We start from the raw sequence: 14,391 nt of genomic DNA, 5'->3' as shown, positions 1-14,391 counted from the left end.
GGAGCCAGCTAAGAAGAGGAGGATGTCCTCCCCTGTGTGGGAAATTTTTGATCTTATTCCTCCCAACAAGGTATGTAAATTTCTACAGAAGATGTATTTTCATAATACTGATGGTGCAATACAATTTATGTTAAGCTGTCTTTACTTTTGTACAAGGTGAAGTGTTTGCTATGTGCCAGGGAGCTGGGATATAACAACAACACGTCATCCATGCTTAGGCACTACAGAGCTTTGCCTGAGAATAAGTGGAACACCGATCGTGGAGCAAGACCAGGTGAGCCATCAAATGCCATGATAATATAGCATGCAGTAATGTTACTAAATGATATAACAATATTAGTAATAATATAAATAACAACTGTAATAAGTTACGTGTGTGATATTTATATTTGTGCTTTGTTTTTATTGTCTTTCCTCAGGAGAACAATCTCAAATAGATGAAGACCTGGTCAGCATGGTGATTGAGGACTCCCAGCCATTTAGCACTGTGGAGGACAAACGATTTAAAAGATTTGTTAAATCATTAAATCCTAGCTATGTTCTCCCCAATAAAAAGGTCATAAAAGCAGTGAAAATTTAGTTTTTACAGACTAAAATGTGAACAGGCAGGACTGTGTAGCTACACTACACACTGCTTCACAGCCACGTCGTACTTTTAAACAAAATGTTTTTTCTTTCCTGTAGGCCCTGAAAGTCATGGTGGAGGCCAGGTAACAGGAGATGAAGGAGAAAGCTAAGGCCAGCATTGAGAAGGAAGCAGCTGTGAATCTGACATCAGATATGTGGACCTCCATCAACACAGAGGCCTATCTTGCAGTCACCTGCCATTTTGTTGATGAGTCCAGCACATTAAACACCGTTGTTGTCACGGTCTGGCTGGCAGACCATGGGGGTGTAGGGAAGGAGGACCCAGGCGCGGTGCTCTGTGTGTAAACAGTGCGTTTATTTACAGTGTATGAAACTAAACAACAATAAATCCCCGTGCTTTCCCCAGACTCCCGTGTCGTGTCTTCTCCCAGTGTTTGTGCTCTCCGCCCCCGTGTCTCAGCCCTCCCCATGCTGGCTGCTGTCTGGCACTCCACCCCTCTCCTGGGGACACAATAGAAGCAGCCGTCAGGACACATACAACCGCGGGCATACACACACACTAACCAAGCACAACTGGGTGACTAACGTGGAGTCTCAAGCAATGATCCCGCGTCAGTGGGAGCTCCAAGACTCTCCTAAGTAGCTCCCCTGACGAGGCGGACGAAGCAGCAGGTGTGTGGCTTCGGGTGTGGCCAGACCGCCAGCAGGCCCACACCAACCAGGCCTGAAGACCCTGACAGTGGTTTTAGGAGTGCAATATTTTCCTAATGCACACACTGCAGAAAATATTGCACAAGTGAAAGGCTCACTCATGACAGTGGACAATTACTGACAAAGTCACATGCCTAGTAACAGATGGGGCTGCCAATATGGGGGCTCGTGCAAGGGAGCTACGACTTAAACATGCCATATGCATAGCTCACACCCTGAACTTAGTGGTGAAGAAGGCCCTTGACCAGACCCCAGAGCTCTCTCACATCCGAGCCAAGTCCAGGAAGATCGTGGGATATTTCAGGAGCAGTACCACTGCAAAGGTAAGTTCTTAAGTGGATTAATTACAGTTTCTTTAATGCTACTTAAGTGTATAGTTCTGCTCCCTTGACAATCTAATGTATGGTTTTTTAAATTGTATTTTGTAAGGAGAGGCTTTCAGTGGTGCAGGAACAACTAAGGAAGCCTCAACTCAAACTAATACAGGAGGTGGAAACCCGCTGGAACAGCACTTATAATATGCTGCAAAGACTGTTCGAGCAAAGGGAGCCAGTGGGTGCTGCTTTGGCAAGTCTCACAACAGAGATCCCACCTATTTCATCTGAGGAATTTGGTATAATTTCAGAGTGAATAGAATAGAATAATCCTTTAATTGTCCCACAAGGGGAGATTTGGGTGTAACAGCAGCAAGAAAACACATATGCAAACAAACAGTACACAAGACACAGAACAGAAACACACACAATTTTTACATATTTACATGAAGGACAATGGTTACCAAAAACTGAGTACCATACTGTTGTTAAATTAAATAAAATTAAATATAGATAAGAGGCAACCCTGGTTATAGTGTGAATCGGTTGATAAAATAGTGCAAGATACAGTGCTGATGTAAACGCCTATGTTTGTTGGGAGCAGTTCTGATTGTACAGTCTGATCATGCAGGGAGCTGCAGGGAGGAAGGACCTGCGGAAACGCGTGTCTGGTTGTCCTAGTACCATTTAACGATGCAACCACTGAGCTCTCTCAGGAAAAAAGAGTGTCTGGGTCAAAGATCATACCTTTGCTCACTATGCTGGATCATTGCCTCAATGAACAAATGGAAAAATCACCATCCATTGGGTCTTCTCTGGCTCAGAAGCTGAGGATGCTATTGAGAGAGAAGCTGGATAAAATACAAACCATGAGCATTATGTGCCTTGCGACACTGCTGAACCCAAGGTTCAGAAAACTCGGGTTTCTCAGCCCTACAAGAGCTAGCGAAGCAGAAAAAAGACTGAAAGCAGAATGTGCTTCCGTAATGAGGGCCTCCACCACCTCCTCGTCCTCCGCACTACCACCACAGCCATCAATGTCACAAACTGTTGAGGCTGTTTCCCACGGTACTATTGTTATTGCATTTGAGTTGCACTTATATAACCTGATTGTACAATAATAGATACAGAGGAAAACCCAACAATCTACTGTACAATATAAAGTGCCTTGAGGCGACTGTTGTTGTGATTTGGGGCTATATAAATAACAATGAATTGAAAATTGAATTGTTAGTATCACATAAAACTCTCCTTATTGTTTAGGTAACAACCTGTGGCTGGATGAAAGTGTCAGGCAGACACAGACACAAAATGTGACAGCAGACGCGAATATTGAGGTCCAACTGTACATGATGTAGCCAAATATTGGAAGGCTGGAGGACCCCCTTAAATACTGGGAGAGACAAAAATATGTCTATCCTCACTTATATAAGTTAGCACTGACATACCTGTGTACCCCTGCCTCATCTGTGCCCTGTGAGTGAGTGTTTTCAAAAGCAGGGGAAGTATTGTCCAAAAAAAGAAATCGCCTACAACCTGCCACAGTGGAGAAACTGTTGTTTTTAAATAGAAATCAATGATGTGTCCCCTAAACACTAATCACTGTCCATACCTCAACTTTACAAAAGCACAACCACTGTCCATACCTGTCCAACCTCACCTCACAGTAAATGATCATTTCCATTTTAAGCATTTCCAAATAATCATTTTTCATACTGCCAGTATAAATATACACAGTATACTGCCATCACTACAATATACATGTTTTACACACTCCTTTTTTTGTTGACATTTACAGGCTGTGTGCAAAATGCCACACTTTTCCAATTCATGCCAACTAATATTTTTACATCCAATGTAATCTAAATCAGCGGGAGCTCCCAGACTCACGTCCTACTCCATCAAAGCTCAACCGGAAGTCCAATTTTTGAGAAGTTTAAGTGCGCCTTATAGTGCAGAAAATACGGTAAGTAATCCAAAGTATTCAGAATACTTTACTGATTGAGTAACTTAACGCAATATGTTACAAAATACATTTTGGGGTATGTATTCTTTAATCTGTAGTGGAATACATTTTAAAAGTAACCTTCCCAACACTGCAGTACAAGTTACTCACCAGAAATGGAGATGGAAGCATGTAAATATAATAATTACCACTGCAGCCAAAAAGAGTGCGTGACGAGCCCAGTTGTAAGTAAACTGTCAAGACTCAACTGTATACTGTGTTCGTGTTTTCCTCAGAAATAAGTTATAATATATTATAATATAATAAGTTCTGTTGGAGCAGACTGTTAACGCCTCTCTCTGTCTCTCTCTAGCAAAGTTGACCCAGACAACAAAGTAAAGCTAGTTTTCAGCCGCAGACCTGTTTTATATTCGCAGGGAATAGTTTTCTACACGAGATCACTGCAAAAAGTGCAGCCTTACCCACCCTTCTGTTACTCATTTTAGATTAAGATCTAAAAATCTAGTTGGTATTGGTATGGCAAGTAACCTTCAGTAATAGTAATAAACCATACAGAAATAGTACATTCATGTAGTTGTAAAAAGAATGATCACTTTAAATATACCATACCCATTTGTATCATTGCAGTGTGACAGTGGACTGATAAAAATTCATGCTCAGAATAAATCAGTACATGAAAGTTGTGACTTTCACACTCCTGTGTTGGACAGTTTCTGTTTTCCACTCGTGCACTCGTGTCTGCTTTCATACACTAATGTATCCACAGTTTGTCCTCAGTGTGGTCATGTCATTCATAATTCAATCATCATTCATGTGCCCCCTTCTGATTCATGCACATGAACTCAAGACACAGACATGGTCTCATTATTTACCAGAAGTGTTGGTGAAGTTACTTGAAAAAAGTAATCAGTAACTAATTACTGATTACGTCCCCCAAAAAGTAATCCCGTTACTTTACTGATTACTTATTTTCAAAAGTAATTAATTACTTAGTTACTTAGTTACTTTTTAAAAACACGATTTACAACCTGAATAGGTGATAAAGCGATAGATCTTTCAGCCCAATTCTACTTTTTCTACATAATCCATCATACAAAATGTAAAACTTGTTTTATTAGTTTTAATCTTTTAACTTTAAGCATCAAGCAAAAATGTAATTATATGCACCATTCTCTGACTGGAAGAAATTTCTTTTAAACCTATTTAAACCTATTTTCTGCACATTCCAGCACATAATTTTTTTTGTGTGTGTTTACACTCACTCTTTCAAATAGATGCAAGTAAAACACAGCAGAAAATAAAGTCAAAGACTAGCGGTCCTGTTGCTCTATTTTCACCTGTAAAGCAGGAGTAGGGTAGGCAGAGGTTTACCCTGGTGCAGGTGTGCCGCAGCCGTCAGTGGAAGAATCCGCGAGTTTCTCTGTGAATTTCCCATTACGTCGTAGCGCACTCGGTGCTTGCTTGGAAGTTTAGGGGGTTGTTTTCGCTGTAAAAAGAAGTTTTCTTCCCACGCACGATGGACGCTAATGTTTTTGTCACTTTTTATGGAATCAAACTAAAAGTAAGGTCAGTACTTCCATGCTTTAAACGCTGCACGCTCATACTCTCTCCCGCACTCGATCCATTGTTGATCTGCACACAGCTGTTGTCACAAACGTCGCACTTGCTTACGTCACTGTCATGAGACATTCTCGCAAAAAAAATCACGGTTTTAGTAACGCAGTAACGCAGCGTTCCTACGGGAAAGCAACGGTAATCTAATTACCGTTTTTGCAATAGTAATCCCTTACTTTACTCGTTACTTGAAAAAAGTAATCGGATTACAGTAACGCGTTACTGCCCATCTCTGTTTACCAGAGGGTCGGTAAGGTGACAGAACATTGTCTCTGAGACTTCAGTATGTAGAGTCCAGAGGTCCAGTTAGTGAAGAGACAGACTCTGATCTCTTCACATAAATGCTAAAACATGCATTAAACACAGTGAATTGACTGCCCAGTGTTACACTCTCAGCAGAGCTGTAAGCAAAGCTGTACATGGCGTCAGGGTGTCCTTAAAGCAGAAGCAGTGCTGAAAGAGATCAAGTGTGCACGCGAAAGCCGCCATGAAAGAAAGATCAGACGAGTTTAAATCAGACGTGTTTTCATGGTTCCGCCTGTTTCTAAACTAATGCAGTTCCTCTCTCTGCGTCCAAATGACTTTTCTCTGTGCATAAATCATCTCTGCAGGAAACTGCAGCAGCATGCTTTTACCAGACCCCAATGTCTAACAGCAGGCAGACTATAGATGTTTACACAATAGATTAAAACCCTCATTTCTAGCACAGTGTTGTCTAGAAAGCTTGTTTGTTTTTTTTTTTTGTTTATTTGATCGTAATTCTGTTTATTTGATCGTAATTCTGTTTAAAGTAGTGCGATTTTGCAGATTTGTCCTGTTCTGTGCCATTGTCCTGTTTTTGGGGAGTCTAACTTTGTTACGTCCCCCCCGAAGGGGTCTAGGCATGCGAGTGAGGGGACCAGTAACAAATGAGTCCAGAACAGAATGAAAGGAAAACAGACAGGTGTTCTTAGTAAATAACAGTCTTTATTGTAGATAATCATAACATAAGGAGCCGGCAACGCCGTATTACCAATAACATGCCGAAAAAAGGAAAAAAAGGTTGCAACAACAAAGAACACAACAACCAAACAAAAACTCCACACCACGAGGAGGCACTTCCAGGGGCCCACAAGCTCACCCTGTCACTAACAGCAGCTGGCTTTACTGCTGCCAAGGCCCACAAGCCCACACTACTCACGTAAAGCAGCTATACTGCTTCCACAATTCCACAACTCCACACTTCAGGCAGGCTACCTACACACCAAGCAGAGACACCCCACACCCTGCTCACAGCTCATCCCCAGCTTATATGACCTCAGAGAGGTGATTGCTGACTGGGCCCAGGTGGTAAGTGAGTCCAATGAGCAGCAGCTGTGTCCTGGGGAGAGAGAGAGCAAGAGAGAGACAGGGGGGTGGAGCAAAAGAGGAGGAGGCGGAGAAAAACACCACGCCCACACAAGGGCAGTATCAGGAGGCCCAGCTAGGGCCGTAACACTCTGCAAAGAGTCTGAACATCGAAGACATGCCATAACTCAGCTGAGTACAACAAAGAAAATACTCCTTTAAAAGGAAATCAGTAAATGCCCTTTACACTCCAGAGGTTTAAATCCCGTTAAAGTTCTGGAAAAGGCGCCACCTAGTGTTTAGCCATAGAATGACAGAGACGTTAAAACAAAAACTCGGACCCATAGCTATAGATGAAATAAACTGCATTTATTTTGAAAGGCACAAATCTGACAGCTCAGCTGTAATATTACATTCAAAGGATACATTCACTGTCACAATAATAAACACAGGTATGAACAGGAATTTTAAAAAAAGAATGAGAGGAATCACAACAAATAAGAGTTGGATATGAAGAAAAGCCGAGTTTTCTAAATGTATGTGCCTTGAGACAAAATTAAAACTGAAAAACTGAATTTCATCAGGGTTTAAATGAGGATGTGAAAATCTCTGAAAAGTTTCAATTCTTAATCCTGGAAATCACCCAGAAGCAGATTAGGATTACACATTCACATCAATGCAGACTAATCGCACAGCTGAATGAATGAAATGACAAACAGCAAATAAACATAAAAAAATACATTCTTAAGTACAAAATGTTAAAAAAAAGGATTCAAAACATGCCTGCAGTCTCATGTGGATGGTGGAGCCTATCAGCTGTTGTTTGTTGGTAGGTTTTAATGGTCAATGTCCAGTTAGTCTGGTGAGTAACCTTCTAATGGGTCAAGGTTCATTCATGGGCGGCAGCTGGCAATGATTCCAGTAAAAACAGCTCTTTAAAAGCTTTCACAAAGCAATCACAGACATTGTCACCAAACATGTTGGTTTCGACTCTGATGATGTTTAGGAGACCAAATGGAGTTTGAAGGTGCTGGTCTGAGGGCGAGTTTACTACAATGAGCTGATCAGGTGTGTTGGGGATTGGACAATCCCCCTTGCTCTTAATTTGAAAATTCATGTGCTTGTGTCGGGGTTTTTGGTACTGATGGTGCGATTGGGGTGGCTTTAGTTCTGGTTCTGTTCTGGAGGGTCTTTCTAACCAAATGGTGCAGCAGGTGAAGAACTGGATTATGAGCAGAACCAGGACCAGTGGGCATGAAAGTTGTGGGAGGAGGGACTCACTGGAGAGGCAGCTAATTATTGCTGCCTGTGCAGGTCACATGGCTATTTTAGCACAGGAATATTTCAGCTGTGCAGGATTGAACATCAGAGCCTGTTTCAGTATCCTTTCTGAGACCTTCAGAGGACACGAAGTTTCGAGTCGCCATCAGTCTTTTCAGGAACACATCAGTCAGCTCTTCCAAGGTCATTTTTTATCCTCGCTTAGAGCTCATCATCTGCAGGTGAAGGAAATGATGAGCTCTGGGCTTCATTTGTGTAGTAAAGACAGCAGGAGGCTCTGTGGGAGACTCGTCTTCAGTCATCACTCACAAAATAATCACACACAAAAAGAAAATGCAGGAGTTGGAATATTTCATGATTAAAATAATGAAGTAGAACAAGAGGTGTAGCATGGGGTTAGAACTCTTTAGCTTCTAAATATTTTTCTCTGGATTTTAAGAATCTTATCGGTGTGACAGAAGTGAGTCAGTTTCGGTGTTAGAGACCTGGAGCTTCAGAGATCAACCCACGAATGTCTTCACATGGTGAAAGAAGCACCACTGTTGCTGGACCCGTCCATTGAGCGCCGAGTGGAGGACATGTAGAAGTCGGAGGTGACTCTGGAGAAGCGGCGTGGGGCCATGTACTTCTTTCCAAGACACCACAGGTCCCTGAAGATCCTCCTGAAGTGGTTCCTGAAGTTCACTCCCACGAAGGCGTACAACACCGGGTTCAGGCAACAGTGCATGTAAGCAATGGTCTGCAACACCTTCAGGGCCATCTCCAATGTTTCTGCATCATCACACGAGCGTTCTTGAAACAAGGTGACCGTGTCGTACAGCAGCACTATGTTGTAGGGCAGGTGGCAGATGATGAAAACGGCCACAACCACCAGCACCACCCGCACCGCTCTGTGCCGCTGGAAGTTTTTGGCCTTCAGGAGGGTGACGATAATGGCACTGTAGCAGAAGATCATGATGAAGAGTGGCAAAAAGAAACCCACGCTGATCTGGGTGCTGGGGACGGCTACCTTCACCTCTTTGGCTGTTTTTGGGTCTTCAAACTTGAACTCGCAGACGTACTCAGAGGTTGAGTTCAGCATCTGGATTGAGATATCATCGTCGAATATGATTCCAGTCATGTGTGATGGCTTGTACCAGTCGTAGAAGTAGAAGGTGGGGACTGACACGAGTATAGCAAAGATCCAGACAATGGCGGAGATAATGCGGCTGTATGACAGCGAGCGCAGTCTGAAGCTGCGCCGAGCCTGGACGATGGCGATGTAGCGGTCGGTGCTGATGCAAGCAAGCAGCAGCATGCCACTGTACAGGTTCACACTGTAGGAGCCACGCAGCAGCTTGCAGGCCACCTGCCCCATCGGCCATGACCACAGCTCGTTGTAGACAATGAATGGTAGTGCCAGCACAAACAGCAGGTCGGCGATGGCCACGTTGAACAAGTAGATGTCAGTCATGGACTTGGTCCTCTTGTAGAAGGCGTAGGTGACAATGACCAGGCTGTTCCCCACAAAGCCTAGGATGCAGATGATGGAGTGGACATACGGGCCAATCACCTTCGCCATACTCTGGTTTTTTTGAAACTGACAAAACCCATCATAATCGTAGTTTTCTTCTTCATCTTTGGTTTGGTTGTATGACTGGTTGAACATCCCCGTGGTGTATGATTGGTTGAATATCTTCGTGGTGTATGACATCAAATTCTTTGCAGAGTAGACTGTAAAGGAAGCAGAGATAAAACATCAAACTACAGCAAAGGTGTCTGATGAACTCACAGTGAAACAAAGGTGATGGCAAGAGGAAGACCTGAGGGCACACGATGAAAAAGCTGTGTGGATGCTATAGCATCTTCAGTTGGCACATTAAACAGCTCTGTATCTTCATAATAATTAAATGAGAGCCACGTTTTTTCATTTGCATCTCTTCAAACAATTAGCAGCATAACTAAGGGCAGGTTCAGGTGACCATGCACCTGAACCTGCACTAACTATATACTTTAGCACAAAGGAAAGTTTGAAATCTAATCTTAAAAATCTTAAGTGTCTGTCTCCTGAATCCAAACTGGAAGCTGGTTCCATAGAAGAGGGGCCTGAAAACTGCATGAACTAGTATTTCATCATCCCTCGGAGACACAATGTTTTTAATGTCGTTGCCCAAGAGAATTTTCTGCTTCGTCCTTTCTCAGCTCCTTTCTCTAGCCACTCCATCATTTTCCTCCATCTTCTCCTATCCCAGCATCCTCCTCTGTCACACCAACCCTCTGCATGTCCTCCTTCACTGACCTCCTCTGAGGTCTTCTTCTTCTCCTTCTGCCTGGCAGCTCCATCTTCATCATCTTTTGTCCACTATATCCACTCTCCCTCCTCTGCACGTTTTCAAACCCTCCATTTCACTCTTGCCTGTTCTTCCTACTTCCTCTCTTTTGTACATCTATAATGTGAAGAAGTATTGGTCCCAGCACAGAACCCTGTGGGACTCCATGTCTAATGCTGTGTGTGAGGACGACTCTGTTTTTTGGAGTCTATTAGAGAGAAACAACTCAAACCAGCGCAATGTTTCTTTTAACACCTTTTTGTTGCAGTGAAACTCTGGCAGGGTGAGCACTAAGATGAGTTCACTGTCCAAGGCCACGAGACAGCAGAAAGTAGCCTGAGCTGGACATCCACAGACCTGTCTATGGATCCCAGACCTGTCGTCCTAAACCACCCAAACTCTAAGAACTATGTGTCACACCACATAACTTTAACCTGAAGCAGGCGTGTTTCAGGCTGATGAAACAGCATTTCAAAATACCACAGTGACTGTTGTTATTCATTAATTTAAACACTGTTTTTGTGACTTTGATGCAAACACAGTGAGGAAGCCTCACAGTGGTTGTAAGCTCCACAGTTTGTTTCTTGGAAACGTCCCGTTGTCCACTCAAATACTCTAAATGTTCCCTTTTTTCCATTGTCTCCCTCTGAGGAATCATAAGTTTTCACCTGATCTCATTTTCATGTTTCTGCTGCTGTTCTCTGCATGTGTCACACTCATGTTCCTGCGCTGTAACATAATTGGATAATTTTTATGCCATCATAAACTAGGCAAGAAGCCCGCAAGGCTCCTGGCTCTCGTTTGGGTTGTGAGCTCGATGTGACAGTAAGAGTCGGCGTTTGTCAGTGAGTTTTCACTCTAGAGTGAGATGGAAACAGCTTCTGAAGAAAGTCTGGAATGATTTTTAAAGAGTAAACTTTCACATCAGACAGTGTCAGTCACAAAACTCTTTGAGATTAATAAGTGACACACTTTACAGCCTCCAGATTTCAGCGCTCACTCATGCTCTGACTCGTCCCCGCTAAGCAGCGAGTCCTGAAACCTGAACAGGACTTTGTCATGTTAAACATGTGAAAGTGGTGCAGATGCCGGCTCCCTTGAGCTGCTGCTGCTGGTAAATTCCTATGCAGACGTCCTCATTGCGGTGCCATTGGTGCACATGCCACACCGTTTCAGGTGTTTGAGCATTTGCAGGAGGTTTGCAGAAATGAGGTCAGAAACAGCGAGTGACCCACTTCATGCATGCATGGCTTCCCCCTCAGTTACTTCCCCCAAATCACAAGACGCTCCGCAGCAGAATGAACACCTCCCCCTCTTCATCTTCCTTCTTCCTCACATATTCACCTTTTTATCTTCATATCAAAGATTAAAGTCGAGCAGAAAGAGCCAGGTGTTGGTCTACCTGAAAGGCTCAGGTGTGTTTGTTTATCAAGGGGTTTCCTGTAAATAAGAAAACTTCTTCCTAACCATCAGCAGCAGTTAGATGTCAATAAATGTCCAAATGTCACGAAATGCCATGTGCAGAAAAAAGGCACAAGTCCATTTAACTTAATTCAGTGTAACTTATTTTAATTTCATGTAATTCAATTTAATTGAATTTAACTTTATTTTATTTTATTTGACCCCGTGTGAGTAAGGGAGCAGCTTTTATTCATCATCTTTTTAATATAATTTCATTTTTCATTTAGATTTGATTTATTTTCATTTTTATGTCTCTATGATCTTTTTACCTTTGTGTAATTTATTCTTATTTATTCTGCAGTCTGCTTTATTTTATTTTACAACATGATTTTTATACCTTTAGTTTTTTAAAAACTTTATTTTTTTACATTTTGTTTTATAGTCTGATTTAGTTTAAATTTTTTTGTATTTTCTTCTGTCTTTATTATTTTCTATGGTTAAATTAATGTATTTATTTATTACCTTTTTAAACTTTTGTTGTGATTTGGTATAAATAAAAAATATAAATAAAATTAAACTGAATAATGTAGTCTGCCATTTTATTTTTGACTGTCTTATTTTTATATCTTTATTGTGTTTTTAATTGATTTCTGATTTTATTGGTGCGTTCATGCTTTAAATAAAGTTCAGTCAGGGCAGTAATCACAAGGCTGGAAATGTAATAGATTACTTGCAGTATGTGGGCAGGTGTACTAAATGCTGACCTGAGATCAGCTGCTGGTTTTCAGGAAGTTAATTACACAGACGCCTGAGCAGGTGACAGGACACAAACAGGAAGTGGCCATTTCCCGCCGCTTGCACATCGGACAATTCTGCTGTGTGCGTCCTTCGGGGCAGCGCGGCAGATGAAATCATCTGAGGTCTTCTGGACCTTTCGCTTCCCCGCAGGTGACATTTGAAATACGGGAAGTCTGAGGGGCGAAATTACAGCCGAGGGCCGCTGGGAGCAGAAGTGCAGAGCAGGAACCTGAGGTATTTGAGGAACTGTTTATTTCTCCTTTAAGATGAGTTTAGCCTGCACGACACAGACGCCACATTGCTGTCCTGCGGCGGGTAATGGGAAATTTCTCTTCTGCTTGTGCAGAAATGGGAGCCAGTTGTTCAGGACAGCTCGGAGCTCGCCTCGGCTGGCACTTTTATACTCAGTCCTTCTGAGAGCAGCCCCCCAACTGTACTCAGGCAGGTCAAAGGTCAATTTCTCGTTTCAGATGCTTGGAAAAGTTCAGGCTGCAGAAAACATGTTGAACTGATTATAAAAGTTTTTATTTATTTTTTGTCAGAGTTTAAAAAACAGATTTCTTTTGTAAAAACTGTAAACAAGTTTTTTTTAACCTGCAGGTGATGGTGAATGTGGTCACGACCTCTCCTTTCAGCGCACACAAACTTTATCAGATTTATCAACTGTGTTTCTGAGCTGCAGAGATGCTGCACAGCTGAGAGACTCAGTTACTCTTTGATTAAACTTTGTTCCTAAGGTGGTGATGATTTTTGTAAATGTGTGGTTTCTGTGCTCGTGCGAGCAGCTGACGGAACGTGCCGTTTGCAGGGAAACGCCGTCTTATCGGTTCAATCTTTACAAGATAAATCAACAGAAAACGCCTCTTCACAGCACTCCTGATCTTATCTAAAAAATATCCCACATTACATCATCTGACAGAGTTTAACCCCCAACTTGCTGAAAAGCAGGAAAAACACACCTGAAGGTTCAAAGTGCCACCTCTGAGCTTCAGCCTCTGTTTCCAGCCTGAAACGTTGAAACAGTCTTCAGAGTCAGAGTCTTCTGACTGTCCAAGTCAGCGCTACAGCAAAAGCTCCGATCAGAAGACTCACAGGTGTGGTGGCGGATGATGAAGCCGGCTGCTGAGGCTGCACAGCTGAGGACGAGGATGACGAGGGCGATGATCCAACAAACACTAAACGCTGCGATTAAAGAGAAATACGAAGCAGTGAGAAACCCCAGTGTGAGCCTTCCTCTTTACCCTGCCCTCTCTCTCTCTCTGTGTGTGTGTGTGTGTGTGTGTGTGTGTGCGTGCGTGCGTGCGTGTGTGTGTCTGGCCCAGCACACATTACTGTGACGTCCGCTCTTCATCTCAGCTTCCTCTCACACTATGATAAAAAATGAAAGGCTGAATTTTTCCATTTTTTTACTGAAGACCCCGTCACGTCCCCTTTATTCACACTGAACCTTATTTATACCTCCTTTGGAGACAGAGCTTCATAACATTTGGGGGTCACTGCTGTAAGATTAAAGGCTGTGTGTGTGTGTGTTTGCTGATAAAAATAATTTTTGTATTATCTGTTGTGTCGGTTTCCTGTTGTGGTTCCTCTCGTGCTATCGGGGGTTAAAACTGTCATAGCAGCATTACACATGATTTATTGTTTATAGTTTTGTTTCACCTCAGATGACTCTCAGACCATCAGTGACGTTCAGACTCTCAGCTTTAATATAGTTCTGCATGGACCGCTCAGCATTACAGACGTGTCAGGAACATGTAGTAACACAGTCTATGGCATCATTACATGTTTAGATTTTCTGTAAAATTACAGTGTAATTATATTTACATACAAACACATGCTGTAAGTAAGCTTTGCCCGTGTATAAACTAAGAACATCATTATAAGCTCGCATAGGCCTGCAGGTTTATTCTTTATTGGGAGGGAGAACAGTCATTACCACGTTCATATCTGTAAAAGAAAAGCTGACATCCATCATGCACAGCAGCAGAGTGAATATTCAATAGAGATGTAAAAAGGAAGATTCCCTCCGTAATGCGGCACACACCCTGAGGACAGACCTGCAGGGCCTGGAGAAATAGTTTGT

The 14,391-nt window shown here is 42.6% G+C and overlaps 1 protein-coding gene and 1 pseudogene across 1 annotated transcript; one reads left to right on the top strand and one right to left on the bottom strand.

Annotated features, from left to right (window-relative positions):
• Positions 1–210: 210 nt before the first annotated feature.
• Positions 211–2,971, top strand: LOC146617677 (E3 SUMO-protein ligase ZBED1-like; annotated as a pseudogene).
• A 5,177-nt stretch (positions 2,972–8,148) lies between these two features.
• ccr6a (chemokine (C-C motif) receptor 6a) lies at positions 8,149–14,097 on the bottom strand. Its single transcript, XM_085372285.1, has 2 exons — positions 13,268–14,097; positions 8,149–9,513 (listed from the first exon to the last, which is right to left on the bottom strand). The coding sequence occupies exon 2, from the start codon at positions 9,491–9,493 to the stop codon at positions 8,318–8,320; it is 1,176 nt and encodes a 391-aa protein (XP_085228411.1). The 5' UTR covers positions 9,494–9,513; positions 13,268–14,097; the 3' UTR covers positions 8,149–8,317.
• Between the last annotated feature and the right edge of the window lie 294 nt (positions 14,098–14,391).

Source organism: Diplotaxodon limnothrissa, linkage group LG15 (genome assembly GCF_057381915.1).
Source record: "Diplotaxodon limnothrissa isolate DT_005_m linkage group LG15, D_limnothrissa_male_GT1.1, whole genome shotgun sequence".
NCBI classification, from domain to species: domain Eukaryota; kingdom Metazoa; phylum Chordata; class Actinopteri; order Cichliformes; family Cichlidae; genus Diplotaxodon; species Diplotaxodon limnothrissa.
Note: the sequence above shows the minus strand (reverse complement) of the source record. Positions and strands in the feature narration are given on the sequence as shown.

Coding starts and splice junctions, on each gene's coding strand:
- ccr6a (XM_085372285.1), bottom strand. CDS start 9,493: ATGTCATACACCACGAAGATATTCAACCAATCATACACCACGGGGATG.